The 19,951-nt window shown below is 42.9% G+C and overlaps 1 protein-coding gene across 1 annotated transcript in view; it reads right to left on the reverse strand.

The window, feature by feature from the left end:
• Nucleotides 1-1,875: 1,875 nt before the first annotated feature.
• CCDC6 (coiled-coil domain containing 6) overlaps nucleotides 1,876-19,951 on the reverse strand; it is a 112,157-nt gene continuing 94,081 nt past the window's right edge. Inside the window, exons 7-9 of the mRNA XM_024986913.2 lie at nucleotides 16,491-16,591; nucleotides 7,293-7,417; nucleotides 1,876-6,247 (exon numbers count right to left, since the gene is read on the reverse strand). Of these exons, the coding sequence (XP_024842681.1) occupies nucleotides 6,053-6,247; nucleotides 7,293-7,417; nucleotides 16,491-16,591 (421 nt within the window). The 3' untranslated portion in view covers nucleotides 1,876-6,052. The remainder of the gene's footprint in view (nucleotides 6,248-7,292; nucleotides 7,418-16,490; nucleotides 16,592-19,951) is intronic.

The following is a 19,951-nucleotide window of genomic DNA, read 5'->3' on the forward strand; positions in this document are numbered from 1 at the left end:
TCTAGGAAAATGTTTAAAAGTTTGGGTCTGAATTGTATCAATACATTAGTCACTGAAAACAACTGTATTTCCCCAAGTATTTTTTTTAATTCAAATATCTTATACATTAAAGCAAGGGCCCAGATTTACCTATAGTTTTACATAAACACCAAAAAAGTTTCTAAATCATTTCGATTTTAGAAGCACCATGTGAAAAAAAAGAAGTGCACATATAGCTTAAACTTTGTAACTTACGTGTTGTTAAAGTACTCTGCTTGAAATCCCATTTTCTTCAAATTCTACCTGAAATAAGAATGGCTATCTCCAACATGCAGATTAGAAAACTGAAGCTGGCAAATGAAGCCAAGTCCTGAACTCAGAGGTCCTGGGTAATTTCTTGGTCAATATTTTCAAGTTACAACTAAAACTTCGCTGCCATGAAAAGATTTTGGTCAACTCATCAAATAACCAATCAAACTGAAAACTCTTATCATTTTTGCTTAGTCACTCAGTCGTGTCCGGCTCTTTGCAACCCCATGGACTGTAGGCCCCCAGGCTCCTCTGCCAATGGGATTCCCCAGGCAAGAATACTGGAGTGGGTAGCCATTTCCTTCTTTAGGGGATATTCCCAACCCAGGATTGCATTTGGGTCTCCTGTATTGCAGGCAGATTCTTTCTCATCTGAGCCAGTGAAGGAACTGGTACTTAAACCTAGAACTGATCCTAAAGCTCTGCTTCCTACAACTAGGAAGCAGAAACCCTACAGATGGATTTAAGAATATATACCAAATGTATTTTCCCAAGCCTGACTATGTATGTGTGTGTACATGTATATGGGATTCCCAGGTGGTGCTAGTGGTAAAGAACCTGCCTGCCAACCTTATATGCAGGAGATGTAAGAGACAGGGGTTCAATCCCTGGACTGGGCATGGCAACTCACTGCAGTATTCTTGCCAGGAAAATACTATGGACAGAGGAGCCTGGAGGGCTATAGTCCATGGGGTTGTATGGGGAGGGAGGTGGGAGGGGGGTGGTTCAGGATTGGGAACACGTGTACACCTGTGGCGGATGCATGTGGATGTATGGCAAAACCAATACAATATTGTAAAGTAAAAAAAAAAAAAAAAATTATAATAATAAAAAAAAAATTTTTTTTACCAAAAAAAAAAGTCAGGCACAACTGAAGCGACAGAGTACATATATTTTGTGTGTGTGTGTGTGTGTGTGTAATGAAATTACATAACCAGGTTGTGTGCTCACAGTGCTGCAAAGGTTCCCTAACAGAGTAGACTGCTTGGACTCAGGACACCCATCCCTCCACTTACAATGCAGGGAGCCCCACAATGAGGTTCCTTCCTCACTCTTGCTGAGACCAGAAATTTTATCTTCTTGAGGAAGAGAAAGGCACTACAGAGCCACACCCACTCAAATCCTTGCTCTCAAGTATACTGATCACCTTTGTAGGCTACAGTCCATAGGGTCGAAAAGAGTCAGACACAACTGAAGCTACTTAGCACGTGTGTGTATATACATGTATCTATTGTTTATAGGTAACATTTTGAGAATGAGTGCGGTTTTTCTTTCCTTTTCATAATCTCCCAGGTTTATGGTTTTCAAGTGAAATGCAACACATATACATATATAGTACAGTGCACAGATCATAAACTCACAGTTCAATGTAGTTTCAAAACCTCAGTACATCCAGATAACCAGCATCCTGATTAAGAAACAGAGCAGTACCAGTCTCTTTTGTTTCCTCTTCTTAAGCTTACCTTCTAAGGCAGCCTTCAGTATTCAGAATCCGAGACGAATATCTATCAGGAGCCACAGGGAAACAATATTCATTTTCTGACTCAAAGACCAGAAAGAAAGAGATAGGGTAGAAGGCTCAAGAGGTTCATTTTAAAAAATTATCTTTATTTAGGTTCTGATTCAGCACATGTATCAAAGGCTAATCAACATAAAGAAGTAAATAAGACATTAATTGGAAGTCTTACATCTCTCTAAATTCTGACCAAGAAATGTCAAGATTGCCACTATTAGCAGAACTCCAACCTAGTCAAGTTGTAGACAAGCTATTATGAACGACATACAGTGTGCACAGATACGCAGAGGCCGAAGACATGCTAGCACTTGGCTCTCTCCTCTTCCTCGCTGATGTCTTTCCTCGGGACGGCCCACTTTTGCTTTCCATGCCTAGTTCCCAATAAAGTCCAAAGAAGGCTCAGGGTCAACCTGATCCAACACTCTGCTGGAGGAATGCACTCGCAAACTGTTGTGCCTGCAACTTTGTTTTTGCCAGGATGAAGTTCAGATCGAGATGTACAATACAATCTAGACGACAGTGCAGACTAGGTCAAGAACTAAAGTTGAGCAGTAACCCCAGTTAAGGCATGAATGCACACACACACGCTTGCACACACACATCACCCACACTATCATGAACAGAAGATTCCTTCCATTGCCTAGCAAGAGGCAACCAGGGCTTGGCAGTTAACCGCAACTGCTGAGCACTCTGGAACATGCTCCCTAAAATTTTATCCTAACAGCTGTGTGTGTTTTATCCAAAAAAGAAAAAAAGAGAGAGAGAAAGAAAAAGGAAAGAAACTAAAAAAAAAAAAAAAAAAACACCCCTAACAACAAAAAAAGCAAAACCAAAACAAAACCCCAAAACCTAAAAACCCCTTAATCTCTTACAATGGCTCTTGAGCATGGAACTCACGTAGCAGCGTCAATGGCTGGCTCTTTAGTAATTTGGAAATAAAAGGTTGTTTTACTATGCATTTCTTTGGTAGTCATCACTACAAAGTTATCAGTGTTGGTTACCTATAATACAAGTACTAGATAGAAGAATCAAGTTATGCAGAAATTATTTCTTCTGTATCGATAAGATAAAAATAGTGAGCTCTCCAAGCACAAGTTACTATGCTTTTTCTTGCCTTATTGTAAGGGCATCCTCTATAAGCAAGGCTTCGTGCAGGAAAAGTTCATGTCTACCTAACAAAGGGCGATAACATATTCTATCTTTCTACAATTGGAACAGTTAACAAAAATTCACATTATCCATTATTTCTGGTCAAATCAGTGAGAAGCCAATTACAAAGGGGCGGCAGCAGCACTTGGTGTCAAAGCCACATTCTGGTCACACATTCATTCCATGGTTGTGGTCAGGCTCTCAGGAGCTCAAAATTTCAAACTCCTTTCAAAGAACAAAGGAGTGAGTTAGATCAAATCTTAAATACTTCCACCATCTGCCACATCACTAGAAGTCTGTCTAGAAAGCCAGCATGCTGAATGACAGAGAGCAGTTCAGAGCCCAGAGAGGCATCAGGTGTCAGGGAAAGTAATTTGGTTTTGAATAAAAGGCATGGTCATCTGGCGACAAGTACTTACTCTATTAGCAGCACAGTGATAGCCAAGGGTCTCTGTCAGTGAGACAGGAAAACGAAGCTATTGAACCTGCTGTGCCTCCCACCTGCCTTCCAAGGCCTCTGGGAGTCAGTCCAGGGTTGCGGGTGGGCAACAGGAACAGCAGAAACTGCATTCAGCCCCCCAAAGACATGCTCCAGGTATGTCAGCTTCCTGTGGGCGAGGGGGCTTTTGCCTCTGTGCTCTTGACGTGGAAATCTCTGGGGTCCTTGGGGGCTAAACAACTGCCAAGGAGCTGCCCTAGCAGGTACTCCCCAAGTGTGACAGGCTCCCCACGGGGATACAAAACACTCCAACAGGACCCAGAATGGCATCAGTTCAGAAGAGTAGTGTTTGTTCTATCAATCCAGAATGTCCACTGGGAGAGGCAACAGATTTACAGTGAAAAAGTGCTATTTGAAGGAGCTGTGTATCATTTTGCAATGAAATGACGAGTCTAGGGAAACTGGCGTCACCTTCCTGTAGAAATCTGAATGTTAAGGACTGTCTCTAGAAGGCATTTATCAGAACTGTTTGCTCCTCCAAGTGCTTTTTCAGTCACCATAGGACAATGTGTTAACTTTTGTGCTTTCCGGAGATCGCTAAATTGCTAGCAAGCAGAGGGAAGATCATTACATTTTAGACTCTCTTGTTTGAATGCAAGACCCTCTATCCAACAGCACTGAAACCTACAGTCTTGTAGAAAATTCTTGTAAACATAGATCATATTTCTCCTCTAAGAAAAACTGAGAACTGTACCATGCAGGCAACACCTGTTTGCCTGCTCTCAGAATTCCTCAAAATGGCCAGATACCAGGAGGGACAGTGAGCCATTGGTGAAATACCCAGGTCAGACAGGACCCCATCTGATTGAATTAAAAACCTCAAGCCTCAATAATCAAATGCCAAACTTCTTCCCCGTATTTGAGAACTGTACTATGATTATGTATATTACACATTATAAATAAAATTTATATAGACTTATGATTTCTTTCAAACAATTGAGGAGCAATGCTCTCAGTTTGGGGGTGGAAACTGAAAGAGCTGGAAAAAAAAAATCCTATTGTTGCTTTTACTTTCAAGTTCTTAAGATGCTAGTCAAACACTATTAGCCAACAAGACTTTTTCTCATTCTGTAACTCTTAAATATGCATTTGAAGGCAAAAATGGAGGTTTCTCTACTGTACAATATTAAGTATCTACAATGTTATGGTTCCTTATACTTAGGAGTGTGGTCAGTAAAGAGCTAGCTATGAGAGGTGGTAGTCACAAAACATGGACTCTTAAAAATTATGGATAAATTAATTTTCAGTTCTCCGATTATATCCAACAGATACACATTCTCATCATAAAATATACATTCTCTAGTAAGTTATTTCCGTCCACAGCATATATAAATATGCAAACACAGGTGGTAAAAATCACTTTACTACCAAAGTACAAAACAGTAACTGCTGAAAAGCCAAAATAAAGGTGTTCCAAGTGTTAAGAAAAGAGTGACTCAGTGTTCCACTTTAAAGTGAAACCAAACAATTTATTTGTGCTGAATGAATGAAAATAACGCATTCAGGATATATTTCTTTGAACACTGCACTTGTTTTTACTGGGCAAAATAAGCAGTCCTCAAGGCTAATGTGCTACTTGCCTCTACAGCTCTTTCCTGCTAAGAGATAAAGTATTTTGTGGCCATTATACCAAGGTATTCCTATAATGTTCATTGCAAAGTCTTTTCTAATAGTATTTTTGCACCTTTAAAATATCTGTTCGAAGTCTATTTTAGGGGAACACAAGTAAAGAATGGAAAGGGAAAATAGCTGTTTTTGTTACAATCACACTGCCTTTGGCAGCAGAAATCACACGGCACGTTCTTATCAGCCATCGCAACCACCGGTGGGTAGTTAGCAACTCACAGGAGAGGGGGCTAGTGTGGGTAGGTTAACATCAAGGGTAAAGACAGAATCACACCTAGATATACAATAATTATCCATCCCACGTATATGGAAAAGATACAGCCATGTGAGCCAATACTTTAGGTGACCTCTTTTACAAGAGATGTGGGTGTTGAGATATACTGAACATACCCCATACAAAGTGTATCTGTTAGAAAGCTCTGTTAAACATGATCTTGGGCACTGATCCAGCTAACTTTCTGTTCTATACTGAGAGCTAGATTTTCAAAGGTCTGAACTGTAGTGCTGAATTATTGGTTTGCTTGGTAAACACCATTATAATGGGGGGTGGGGGGTAGTCATAACAGCTCAGTAATTTCCTGCAAATTCATGGAAAAAAATATAAAAAAGAGATCCCTTTTTATTTTACAAACCTAAAAGCCAGGAAAATGAAGCTCTGGGGGCCAAGCGAAAAATTGCACACTGCTGCTTAACTACCAAAGAGTCGAAAAGCCGAGGTCCCAGCCAGGGAATGGACGCACATGTAGATTCAAGTAGAACACCGATGGAAAAAAGTCGTCTGTTTAGTGTTGTAGACCCACAACACTGGCTGCGTTTCCGACACACATTTACAACACAATGAATGGTGAAGCCTAGATAACCTCAGTGCAAATAAGTCAGATCCGAATATGCCAGGGAAGGAAGCCTTTGGCGTCAAGTCGACGGCTCCACTGTATGAACGAGTCCCCAGGTGGGGTCTGGACTAAGCACATGCGTTAAGGCTGGGAGGAAGGGTGCACCGAATGTTGCGAGGGGGCAGGCTGCGAGGTGGCTGCCGAGGGGACCGCGGGCTGCATGGGTGGTGGAGGTGGAGGCGGCGGCGGCTGGACGGGGGTCTGTGTGTTGGGAGACGGAGGCGGCGTGGGCCGTTTGAATTTGTCAGGACTGTTGCTTCTCCGCGGTGAAGGCCTCTGTAGAGAGGACAGGAACAGCAGGTCAGACCAGGCATACAGGCTCACCCCTAACCCAGCTTGACTCGGGGCTAAGGCTGCCCAGAAGTGGACCCACGGAGACAAAACACCAGCCATGTCCTTGTCCCTCCCCAGTGGTTTTCAAACTCGTCATGAAAACTTCAACAAGGTAGAGTGTGCACTGACACCTATGAAAAGGCTACACAAAATCACCATGACATGTGATCAAACGACTGGACTTGGGGCCTTCAATGAGACTGTCTGAAAATGAAAAAACAGCTGTCACATCCTCCCCTTAAACTTTTTCTCTCTGTTGTATGCCTCTAGTTCCTTCAATCCCTCAAATAAGCTGAAAGCTATGGCTCAACCAAAAATGCCTGCTTTTATGTAAAGCTCATCAAACCAGCAAAACAGCTTCAGAAATATCTTACACACTCTTTTTTTTGTAGAATAGGGTTCTTCTTTTCAAGATTCCCTCACTGGGAACACCCTCCATTCTACCCTGTTCTCAAATCTCTTTTAGTGACATTTCCAACAAGCCTCTTATTCAACTACATAGCCAGCTCTAAAGAAAACACTCCGCTGAGTAGGGTCCGAACCAGATACACATAAGGTTCCTTCTAATTTCAGGAAAGAAAATTCTGGATGAAACTAGAAATGAATCTAATTTCAGGAAGAATATTGAGGGTCAGCGAACTGTGAAGATGCAGACAATAAATACTTTCAGATGTGATGGCAACCAACAATAATTCACTATGGCAAGGAGCATAGAATTCAATCACGGCATTGGCCAGAGTTCAAAGTACATTTCATGAAGGGCAATCTTTCAAAGAAAGTGAAGGTCAAGTTTTTGCCTCCTGAGAAGGATTTCAGTTTCAACACCACAATGCGGCATCGGATTGCTGGGAGATATCTAGAAGTTTAGGATGAACTGAAGGAATAAGAACGGTAAAGTTCCAAGGGCCATCAACATCAGCTCCCACGTCGCTATACCAGTCGCTACCACCATCAGGCGTCAAGTGCTGCTTCCTGCGTGGATACTTACTGTGATACCATGGGATGCTCCCATATGCTGCACATGAAGACCTGGAGAATTGTAATAAGACATTCCGGCTCGAGTCAGTGAAGTTGGTGGCGTGAAACCAACTGTGTGACTTGCATATGAGAGACCTGAAATATAACAACAACTTGTGAGTACTACTCTGGACTCAACTCTCTGGTGTCTTAAGCATCTAGGAGGCTTAAAAATAGGGAAGTTCTGGAACTTCCCTGGTGGTCTAGTGGTCAAGACTCCAAGCTGCCAATGCAGGGGGCACAGGTTCGATCCCTGGTTAGGGAACTAAGATCCCACATGCCTTGAGGCCAAAAAAAAAATGTAGAAGTTCTTATTCATCCACAAAAATGCAAACGGGTAAGAGGAGTGATGGGCTTACCAAATGGCCTGATGGAAGGATAACAAAGGATATAAAAGTCAAGCCCTAGAACAGACTAGACAGTCCAGATATAAGTCCACGCATAAATGGTCAGATGATTTCAATGAAGGTGCCAGGAATATGTGATGGTAAAAGGGTGGTCTCTTCAACAAATGGTGCTGGGAAAACTTGACATTCACATCCATAAAGAATGAAACTGGAGCCCTAACTTACACCACACACAAAAATCAACTCAAAATGAATTAAAGACTTACACATAAAACCTGAAACCATAAAACTCCTATAAGGAAACACAGGGGAAAGCTTTATAACGTTGGTCTTGGCAATGATTTCTTACATATGACACCAAACACACAGCCACAAAAGCAAAGATAGCCAGATGGGACTACAGCATACTGAAAAGTTTCTGCTCAGCAAAGGAAATAATCGACAGGAAGGTAACCTATGGAATGGGAGAAAATATTTATAAATCATGTATCAGATAAGGGAATAATATGGAATAATATCCAAAATATGTAAGGAACTCATCCAATGCAAAAGCAAATAAATAACCTGATAAAAAATGGGCAGAGAACCTCAGCAGACACTTTTCCAAAGAAGGCAAACCGATGGCCAATAGATACATGAAAAGATGCTCAACATCATTAATCATCAGTGAAAAGCAAATCCAAACCACAACAGGATATGATCTTACATCTGTCAGCATAGCTATTAAAAAAAATAAAAATAAACATTTCTAAAGGTCGGCAAGGATGTGGAGAAAAGGGAACCCTGTGCACTGCTCATGGGAATGTAAATGGGTGCGAATGCTACAGAAAGCATTATGGAGCTTCCTCAAAAATTAAAAATAGAACTACCATAAATGATCCAGCAATCCCACTCCAGGGTATTTATCCAAAAGAACTGGAAACAGGATCTTGAAAAGAAATTTGCACCCACAGGTTCATAGCAACACTCTTCACAGTAGCCAAGACATAGACACGACCCAGAAGTTCCATCAACAGACGAATGGATAGGGAAAACATGATGTAAACATGCAGTGGAATATTATTCAGCCTTTAAAAAGAAGAAAACTCTGTTTTGTTTTTTTTTAAAGAACATGATGAACCTGGAGGACATTATGTTAACTAATACAAGCCAGTCACAGAAGGATGGATACTGCATGACAACAGATACACAAAGGATCTAGGTCAAACTCACAGAAGCAGAGAGCAGGACGGTGGGTGACCGGGGGTGGGGGTAGAGGGAATGGGGGAATTATTATTTGATGGGTATAACGTTTCAATTTTATAAGAAGAATAAGTTACAGAGATATGCTGCACAACACTGTATCTATTTAACAGTACTGTACAGAACAGTTAAAAAGGTGGTAAGAGGGTGGATCGCATGTGAAGTGCTCTTACCTCCACTAAAAAAAAAAAAGTCCAGGCTTGAGAGGAGTACAACTGAGACATTACAAAAGTAGAAGACAGACGAAGTAAGAGTAGAGTGGAAAAAACAGAGTGAAGGGGTAAAGACCAGATGCAAGAAAAGGGAAGGTGTTAAAAGATACACCAATAATAACAAGACCAAACCGCCGTGTTTGTTGTAGCCACAAAGGCAAACAGAAAGCCACCACGGAAAACTTGGCGACTTCAGGATATTAAACGAAGAAAACGAGAAGCTCTATAGATCCCAATGTTCCTCCCCAAAGAAACAGGTATTTAACCACTTCCCGAATTGATGTTCTCAAATTGTGGTGCTGGGCAAGGCTTTTGAGAATCCCCGGGACAGCAAGGAGTTCAGACTAGTCAATCCTAAAGGGAATCAACCCTGAATATTCATTGGAAGGACGGATGCTGAAGCTGAAGCTCCGATACTTTGGCCACCTGCTCTAAAGAGCTGACTCACTGGCAAAATTCTGATGCTGGAAAAGATTGAAGGCAGAAGAAGGGGACGACAGAGGACAAGATGGTTAGAGGGCATCACCGACTCAATGGACATGAGTCTGAGCAAACTCCGGGACATAGTGAAGGACAGGGAAGCCTGGGCTGCATGCAGTCCACAGGGTTACGAAGAGTTGGACACAACTTAGCAACTGAGCAACAACAACCTCTCCTTCAAGGCTCGTCTCAAAAGCTCTCTAAGCTGGTGGCTCTTTCTCCTTTGAATTTTTCTTGAAATTAGTTTTTTTTAATTATACCTTCTAATTTTATCATAAATTTTTATTTAGAAATAGTTCATGATTCATAAGAAGTTGCAAAAATACTCCAGGATCTCTGTCTACCCTTCATCCAGCTTCCCTCAATGATGTCTTACATAACCTCAGCACATTGTCAAAACCAGAACAAGTGACTAAGAGACAAACTCACTGTGTGTGTGTGTGTGTGTGTGTGTGTGTGTACACGTACAGGTGTAACTTTATCACCTGTGCTGATCCAAGTAATTGTCACCACAATCAGCACACACAATCATTACAAAACCACAAGCAAACTTCTTTGTGTTGTCCCTTTAACTGTTACGCCCTCTCTCTAATCCTAACCCCTGGCAAGGACTGATCTGTTTTCCATCACTGTAATTTTCTCACTTTGAGCATGCTATATTAATAGATATGAAATTATACAGTATACAATCCTTTGAGATTAGTTTTTCATTCATCACAATGCCCCTATGATCCTTCCAAGTTATTGTATATATCAAGTTAATTCCTTTTTAGTGCTGGGTAATATGTCATTGAGTATGGATGCACCACAACTTAACATTTTAGGGGATATAAAATACATGAAACTCATTATATTTGGCCTTGCATTAACAGTATTTTATTTCTTATGTTTTCTTAGGCCCTGTTGTTGATCATAAGCATTAGAGGCCAGAGACCATGTCTTAAAATTTTCTTTTTCTCCTAAGTTATAATCATCATATATCTGACCCTCAGGCCCAGGAATATAATAAAGGATAAAAATCCCCCAAAAAATCTAAATAGAAAATGCCTCCTAAACAGAATACTGTGGCTTTATGAAGTTATTGTTGGAATAAATTGCTCTTGCTCTACTACAGAAATGCATTGCCTAGAGTAAAAATTTTAAGATTTATACTTCATTGTCCACTAGCTCAAGATTGTGAATTAAAAAAAAAATGATTCATTAAAAGCAATTCATGACAAAATACCACTAAGCAAAATGAAGATACCAATGTATACATAAACAATAGAAAATCAACTACCGAAAGGGAAGTTGCAAGACATGTGGGAGGGGAGACATGGGGAGAGAAGACACCTGAAAACACTAAAATCTTAACACTTTGGATATAAGGATTCTGGATGGTTTTATGATTATTTCTGCTTCTTCCGACTGCCCCCAAATTCCCTCTAATGCACCTCTGCTAAAGGAAAAAAGATGGGATGGATGTGAGAGTTGGACTGTGAAGAAAGCTGAGTGCCAAAGAATTGATGCTTTTGAACTGTGGTGTTGGAGAACTCTTGAGAGTCCCTTGGACTGCAAGGAGATCCAACCAGTTCATTCTAAAGGAGATCAGTCCTGGGTGTTCATTGGAAGGACTGATGCTGAGGCTGAAACTCCAATACTTTGGCCACCTCATGCGAAGAGTTGACTCATTGGAAAAGACCCTGATGCTGAGAGGGATTGGGGGCAGGAGGAGAAGGGGATGACAGCGGGTGAGATGGCTGGATGGCATCACTGACTCGATGCACATGAGTTTGAGTGAACTCCGGGAGTTGGTGATGGACAGGGAGGCCTGGCGTGCTGCGATTCATGGGGTCACAAAGAACAGGACACGACTGAGCGACTGAACTGAACTGAACTGAAAGGAAAAAAAAAAACAAAAACCAACCACCATACAACCAAACAAAAGGCAGAAGTTTGAAGATTCTGTTCCTTTGGATATTATTTTAGTTCTACAAGTCATTCATGAAAACACTGTCTCTGTGAACATTGACGCACTAGAGATAAGATTTCTCCTTTAGCCCTCCCTGATCTGGCTCTGTCCTCATCACTCCATCAAGGCTGCTCTTGCCAAGGCAGGCAGCGTTCCTGCGCTGCCAGCTGTATTGCTATTCTCCGTTCTTTATTGCAATTGGCCTTTATTGCAATTGGCCTTTATTGCAATTGACCTTGGGGCAATGAGGACAGAGCTGACCCCTCCCTTCTTGCTGAAAGGCTGGTCTTCACCTCAGTGATATCGGATACTGGTTTCCTTCCCCTTCCCTGGGAGCAACTTCCCAATCTCCTTTGCCAGGTTTCCTCCTGTACATGACCTCTAAATATTACAGTCACTTCTGGATCAGATGGAAGGGCTTTTCTCTTCTCCCTGTACCTTCCATGACTAGGTGATCTTCTCTATTTTAGTAGCTTTAAAATAGAGTTTTTATTTTAGAATAGTTTTTGGTTTACAGAAAAGTGGTGAAAATAAGTATAGGGAGAGCTCCTGCACTTCACACACTCAGATTCCGTATTATCATTATTTGATCACACCACATGCTTTGGAGGATCTTAGCTCCCCACCCACTCCAGTACTCTTGCCTGGAAAATCCCATGGACGGAGGAGCCTGGTAGGCTGCAGTCCATGGGGTCGCTAAGAGTCAGACACGACTAAGCAACTTCACTTTCGCTTTTCACTTTCATGCATTGGAGAAGGAAATGGCACCCCACTCCAGTACTCTTGCCTGGAAAATCCCACGGACGGAGGAGCCTGGTGGGCTGCAGTCCATGGGGTCTCTATGAGTCGGGCACGACTGAGTGACTTCACTTTCACTTTCATGCACTGGAGAAGGAAATGGCAACCCACTCCAGTGTTCTTGCCTGGAGAATCCCAGGGACAGGGGAGCCTGGTGGGCTGCCGTCTATGGGGTCACACAGAGTCGGACACGACTGAAGCGACTTAGCAGCAGCAGCAGTTCCTCAACCAGGGAGTGAACCCATGACCTTGGAACTGAAAGCGTGCAGTCCTAACCACTGGATTGCTGGGGAATTCCAACAGATTCCCTATTACTAACTTTTTATGCCACTGTGGTACTTCTGTCACAACTAACAAACCAATGTTGATACATTACTACTAACTCAGGTTCATACATTATCTGGATTTCCTGAGGTTTTCCCTATTGTCCTCTTCCTGTTTCAGGAATCCATGTTCTACGCATAGTTGTCATGTCTCATTAGGCACCTCTTGGTTGAGATAGTTCCTCAAACTTCCTTGTTTTTTTATGACCTCGTCAGTTTTCAGGTGTACTGATCAGGTATTTTACAGACAGAGTGTCCGTCTACTGTCTGACATTTTCCACGTGGGGTGATGAGCTTTGGGGAGGAAGACTGCAGAGGTAAAGGGCTCTTCTCATCACATCATATCAAGGCTGTGTGTGTGCTAAGTCGCTTCAGTTGTGTCTGATTCTCTGTGACCCTATGGACTGTAGCCCACCAGGCTCCTTTGTCCATGGGATTCTCTAGGCAGGAATACTGGAGTGGGTTGCCATGCTCTCCTCCAGGGGATCTTCCTGATCCAAGGACCGAACCTGCATCTCTTATGTCTCCTGCATTGGCAGGCGGGTTCTTTACCACTGGTGCCAAATGGGAAGCCCTCATATCAAGGGTACATACTACCAACATGACTGACCACTGTCGATATTGACCTTGATCTCCTGGCTGAGGCAGTACCTGTGACGTTTCTCCATTATAAAGGTACTCTTTCCCCTTCCTTCTCACATGACATTCTCTGCAAGTCCTCATCTGCAGTCCATATTTAGAGATCAGGGAGCTAGTTCCATTTCCATGAGGACAGACTATCTGCATCAATTATTTGGCATTCTTCTGTAATGAGAGATTTATCTCTTCTCCCTGTCTATTCACTTAGCCATTTATTTAGATCAGTGTGAACTGATGGATATTTGTTTTCTGTTTGGGTTACAACCTACCATTACACTGCTTATCGTTCAAATGTTCCAGCTTTGGCCTCTGGGAGCCCTTTCGGCTAGCTCCTGTGTCTCTTGGAACTATCCTTATCTTTGTGTTTTTTGCGCTTCTCCTTACTATGTTGGCAGAACTGGAATGTCCACATTCACCTCATATATTCCCTGCCCCAGGCCCCAGAAACATACATTTCTCCAAAGAGCCTCAGTTCTTTTACCTGGAGACAGGAATTAGAAACCAGGGCAGGGGCAGCAGCTGTGCTTGTTGCCAGTGCAGTATAGATCCTTTTAACAACTTCATTATCCCCCATGCCTACTGTAGGCACATGAAAACATGCTAAGTGGGAATGGCTTTTTCTTAGGCTATATAAAATAGTGAACAACTTCAAAAAAATTGCTGGAAAAAATAATACTCTGTATAATCCACATGTACAAGTCCACATATAAGCGAGAACTTTTTGTCAGTTCTGGGAAACGTTCCTTTCAATCAAGTTGTGAGATAGCCCTCAAAATATTCCAACAAGTTAATGAAAATACAAGACTGCCAATGTTAACCAGAAATGGTAAGGGAAGAAGAGCCAAAATACTTAAAATGGAAATGAAAACTACGAACAGCACAGTTCCACTGAAGCAGTGATTAGATATTCATAATATTGAGAACCACAAATTCTTTCAATAAAAAATAAAGTGAAAAGAAAACTTGAAAATTCAGATGTTGCTCATATATTATGCATGCAATGGACTAGAGAGAATAGGAGTAATTCCACTGCCAAAAGGAGTTTATAATCTACTTTGATGATATTCTAGAATTTCAAAGATGGTACAAATGTTCTCACTAAAGCTGGCTGAAATTTAAAAAGAAAAAATCTAGTTGTTACTTACTATGATGTAGTATTAATGGATAACCAACTAGCTTGTCTATACAAGGAAGCCTCATGTTACAGCAACAGGGACAGCAAAAGCCAAAATTCTGTGCAGGCAATACATCTTCCTGCAGAGCATTTGTTACCATAGAAGTTAATACTCCCAACCAAGGTCTCACTTTCGTTTCCGGTTTCTTCAGTGACCACAACACTACATTTAATGAATTAGAAATCACATGCATTTAGGTTTAAATAAAACAAAGAGAACACTAAATTATACTTAATACGAATCAGTATCAGTATGAGCTATAAAAGCCTTCCTCTTTCTTGCTTCTTCCTAACTCACGACTTTCTTCCCCATCAATAAATCAGAAAGCAAAGAAGACCTTTATCCTCCTGGTAGTGAAACCCAAATGCTCTTTGGGGAAACCTGAGAGGCAGCTCAGGAGAGAAGCTTCTGGAGAGATCTCAAGGCCACTGCAGAGCAGGAGAAACAGATTCAGGAACATCCTTTGGGGCAAGAACAAGTGATGATTGTGCTGAAGATCCACAACAGAAAGTCCTTTGGATTTGCAAACAGCCCCTCTTCACCCTGTCAGATGCCCGAGAACGTGCTGGCCCCAAGTGGACAAAAGCTGCCACACTTTGTGTTGGGCTTTTAAAAATAACCCTTCTAGAGATGTCCTTGGTGGGCCAGTGGTTAAGACTCTGCACTTCCACTGCAGGCAGCATGAGTTTGATCTCTAGTCAGGAACTAAGATTCTGCACGCCACATGGCTTGGGCAAAAGTAGACAGGCCAACAAAACCAAAAAGTGTGTGACCCCTCTTACAAAAAGTCATAACAGCACAGTGCTGGGCTGGATCCTAAACTCACCAAGCCATTTCTGCCTCCTGCTATCCTCAGCCACCTGCCCGGCTGCGGCACTTCCCCTCTGTCAACCTGAAGGGCATCCATGCTTGGTGTCCCATTATTACAACAGATGAAATGAGATGACACCCTAATGTGAAGCTGTTTCACTGTCCCAGACCACAAAACCTTTATTGCTGCTACCCTTTTGAGCCATCACCTCACTTTATTCTGCTGTGAAACTGTCCCTCCAGCTCCCTTCCCCCACCCCCAACATTTCCCCCCCAACTCTGTTGAAAATCTGTTTACCAGCGAGCACAAGAAGAGCAGCCTGGACACTTCAGTCACAAGACACAAGCCCTTGGCCAGCTACCTTTTCCTTCCTCCCTCCGCTCACTGCCCTCCCTCCCCTGCCTTCCTCTTTCTTCCCTGCTGGATCATTAATTTGCCCTCCTGGCCCGAGAATCCCATGCTGTGCGGGTATGGAGCCAGGGACCCCGGGGAGAGAGTTTTTCGGGGTCAGATGAAGACAAGCCTGCCTTTGAGGGGAAGGCTTCTGAGGAGCAAAGCCAGAGACAGAAGCAAAGCCAGTTCCTTCTCGCCCGGTCTGTGTCCCAGGGCCGAGGCCCACTCACCATCACTGCAGAGAGCAGGAGGCAGCCTGTGCTCGGAAGGACACAGGCCTTGGAAATAAGACACGCCCTGCCTCGCCACTTCCTGGCCATCTGACCAGTAGCTGCGGAACCTCCACATCACTGCTCCCTCAATTTTAATACAACACCTGCATTAATTATTCTGAGGGTAAAACGGAGATGGTGAACCCATAAGAAGAAGAGAGAACCCATAATAAGCTTTGATGCATCTCAGAAAAATCTACCCAAGGTTCTTGTCAATTCATTGGCACCTAAAATTATAGTCAAAGATAGTCTTTTCACAAAGGTTTTGTAGACTTAAATTACATTTTTTGGTTCCAGAAAAACTGAAGAAAACCACCAGCTGGCATTACAATATTTGTGCTTAAAAATTTGAAGCAAAGACTCTGTTGTGATGGTATTGATCATTTTTTTTTTTTTGGTGTTTCTGGACAACACATGACCCCTCTCTGTTTACAAGACTTTTATATGCTGGGAGGGAACGTATTCCGGGGTAGCTAATAAATACAGCAGAAATGAGTCGCAGAGGCAGCCGAGAACACATACTCACCAGGTGATATTGGCCGGCTTGAACTGGGAGAAGGTGTGTAAGGGATCGGGCTGGACACAGTGCGAGGTCTTAATCCTTGTGCAGACATCTCGTTAAAATACCTAAGAGGCAGGATGACATGGTTAGCACCGCCTGCATCCCAGCAGTTCCTCAGAATGCTTCCCCGAGAAAATGTCAGACGTTTGCATCATGAGGTAGAACTCATGAGCGTTCAGAAAGTGCCGCTGCAACGAGGACACGTGTATAATGCAGGCGCCAGAGCCACGCTGCTGCACTGCCTGGCACAGCACTCTCTGCAGGGGTGTGAGCGAGGGAATCCAGGCTGTCTTTACTCAGGATGGAGGCCTGGTGACAGCCGGGTCACAGACAGGACCAGGCTTTTCTCCATCACGGAACAGTTACGTAGGAATTCACTGCCCCTGTCCCAAGAATGAGACACAACCATGTTGTAAGTGTGTGTGGTGTGTGTGTATGTTAGTTGTTCAGTCGTGTTGGACTCTTTGTGACTCCATGGACTTACAACACTCCATATGTGAGTGTGGGTTGTGTGTGTGTACGTTAGCTGCTCAGTCATGTTGGACTCTTTGTGACTCCTACCAGGCCCCTCTGTCCATGGGATTCTCCAGGCAAGAATACTAGAGTGAGTTGCCATTTCCTTCTCCAGGGGGACCTTCCCGACCCAGGGATCAAATCCAGGTCTCCCACATTGTAGGCAGATTCTTTATGGTCTGAGCTACCAATGGGGCTCAATGGCTACATGTAAATGCTATAATGGCTACATGTGAATTGTTCCTTGAAAAGCCAACCCAAACAAGCCCTCTGAGATGTATGTCATCAAATTAAAGGTACGTGGTTCCCTGAAGTGGATGTCAATTGTTTACAAGGCAGGCCTTGCTTAACGAACAGTCACATGTTTGAATGGGGGATGTAATAAAAGACACTCGGGTGAGTATCTCAGTAGGTCACACCGTGCGCATCAGACTTCTTCCTGGATTCAGAAATCATATTAGACCTCACTTGGTAAACAAGCACAAAGAGCTGACGAAGGCGAATTTCTGCTTGAGAGACTCTCTAAGAAGTGATCCTTCCCAGGCTTTCCAGCCAAAGGAAGGAACACGTGCAGACATGTCTACCCTAGAGGCAATCTCAGCCCTGATGTTTAATCAGCTCACATGAGGAACTTGAACACAGTTATTTCTATGCCGGTTTAGTCAACTCGAAGAAAACAAGGCTCCCACGTTTGGCACGCACCTGTTAGTGAGCTCTCACCACCAGTTCTCCCTGCTCTCCTTAGTGTAGCCCACCATGGTGCTGCTAGATCAGACGCCTTGTAATTCTGCAGCCAGCAAGGCTACTAAGACCACTTCTTGGTCTTTAAGGACTTAAAGATATACAAGTCTCAAGTGCCTATTTTCTTTCTCCCAAATGTGATATTATCCCCAGTAGGGACAGCAGGTGTCTTTATTGGGCAGCTGTACTTGACTCCTGATAATCCAACCTAAAAAAGCTAACGAGGACCTACGGCACAGCACAGGGAACTACATTCAATATTCCGTATTGAGCTACAGGGAAAAGAAGAGACAGATGAATAGGTGTTAGCTGCTCAGTCATGTCTGACTCTCTGCAATCCCATGGACTGTAGCCCACCAGGCTCTGCTGTCCATGAAATTCTCCAGGCAAGAGGACTGGAGTGAATAGCCATTCCCTTCTCCAAGGAAACCTTCCTAATCCAGGGACTGAACCCTGGTCTCCTGCATTGCAGGCAGATCCTTTACATCTGAGGCACCAGGGAAGCCCAGGTATCTGGATTTGTATAACTGAATCACCATGCTGTATGCCCGAAACAAACGCAATGCTGTAAATCAACTATACTCCAACATTAAAGAAAAAGTGGGAGAGCGGGGCTGGGAGTCAAACCTTCTTTCTGATGCTACCATGCACACTGGACAAGTCAAAAAAAAGAAAGCAAGAAAGCAAGGCAAAGCTTCTGCAGTAAATACCAATTCTGGGGAAAAACGATTTTTGTCCAGAAGCCTGAAGTAGCCTTAGTGTTGTCACTGTAGTCAGAACTTGTCCCTCAGAATGTGTCATATTCAAAATTCAAAAGAGGAGATATACAAACAGTGTATACAAACAGCTGATTCACTTAGCTGTACAGTAGAAACTAACAACAGTATAAAGCAACTATATCCCAATTAAAAAAACAATCAAGCATAGGGTGCTGTGTATATTAACACATCCTCTGCTCCATGTCTTCAGGTATTGCTAAAGTAGTAAGTTAATTAATATTCTAGCTGATGTTTTTAGTCAAAATGGTTTTAAGAGGATAAGAATTTCAGGAAGAATGAGACACTGTCAGAAACAGATCAGTGACATTCAGAGTTAAGGATGAGAGTTTTAGAATATAAACTTCTGAGAAAAAAAGACTCACTTTTATTCTTTTCAAACAAGGAAGATAGTTTTAAAAACAGATTTAAGTCTGTTTTTATTAAACTATTTTAGATGATAAAAGTAGATCTTCATTATAAAAAAATCATACATTTTTTGTGAAATGATAATACTATCACTGCCCACAGTGAATTAATCAGAACGCCTGTTAGCCCCCTGGGTCTGTTCAATAAGAGAAATGGAGTGCTGATCTGCTAGAACTGCCCACATGTGTTCAAACAACACACTCTGGTGTCAACAGCAAGTATGAGTCATCACAGCCATTGGCAGACCCTGGTCGTAGACTGGCTGCCCCATCCTGTCGGATGGTGGTTGTCTTAACCATCACCTCTCTTCAAAGTACAGAGCAGGAGGGCGGGTAGGGAAGGAAAGGAAAATCTGACTAGCTGACCAAAGGATGACTCTCTTATTCCAACCCATTTCTCAGTGGGACAACGAGGGGTCTTGATATTGAGGCCTGGTCAGATAAATGTATTTGTTTCGTTTTCAGCAAAAAGGCTGAAAAGTCTCCAAGTGTGTAAAAGCAAAACCTCTGGCTTTCAACAACTTTCGCCCATCTCTGGCAGATTCTTTCACCCCCTGGACACGTCTGCTTTCTCAGGCTGAACCATGCATGGCCTGCTCATTTTTTCTGTGAACTCAGATGCTCCCACCCATATTCTAAGGGCTTCCCCAGTGGCTCAGAGTAGCAAAAGAAGGAGACGTGGGTTCAATTCCTGGGTCAGGAAGGTTCCCTGGAGAAGGAAATGGCAACCCACTCCAGTATCCTTGCCTGGGAAATCCCATGAACAGAGAATCCTGGCAGGCTACAGTCCATGGGGTCGCTAAAGAGTCGGTCGTGACTTAGCAACTAAATAACAATCACGCATGCTCTAAAGAGACATGACATAGGATCAGATGAATTCAACAACACGTTGATGCTGCCTCTCTACGCATGACCTGCCCCATGTCTCTCCTATCAGTAATTTGGGAAAGGCCACTTTCTTGATCTTCCTGTGTTTAAGGAGGATGGT

This window comes from Bos taurus, chromosome 28, assembly GCF_002263795.3.
Source record: "Bos taurus isolate L1 Dominette 01449 registration number 42190680 breed Hereford chromosome 28, ARS-UCD2.0, whole genome shotgun sequence".
NCBI classification, from domain to species: domain Eukaryota; kingdom Metazoa; phylum Chordata; class Mammalia; order Artiodactyla; family Bovidae; genus Bos; species Bos taurus.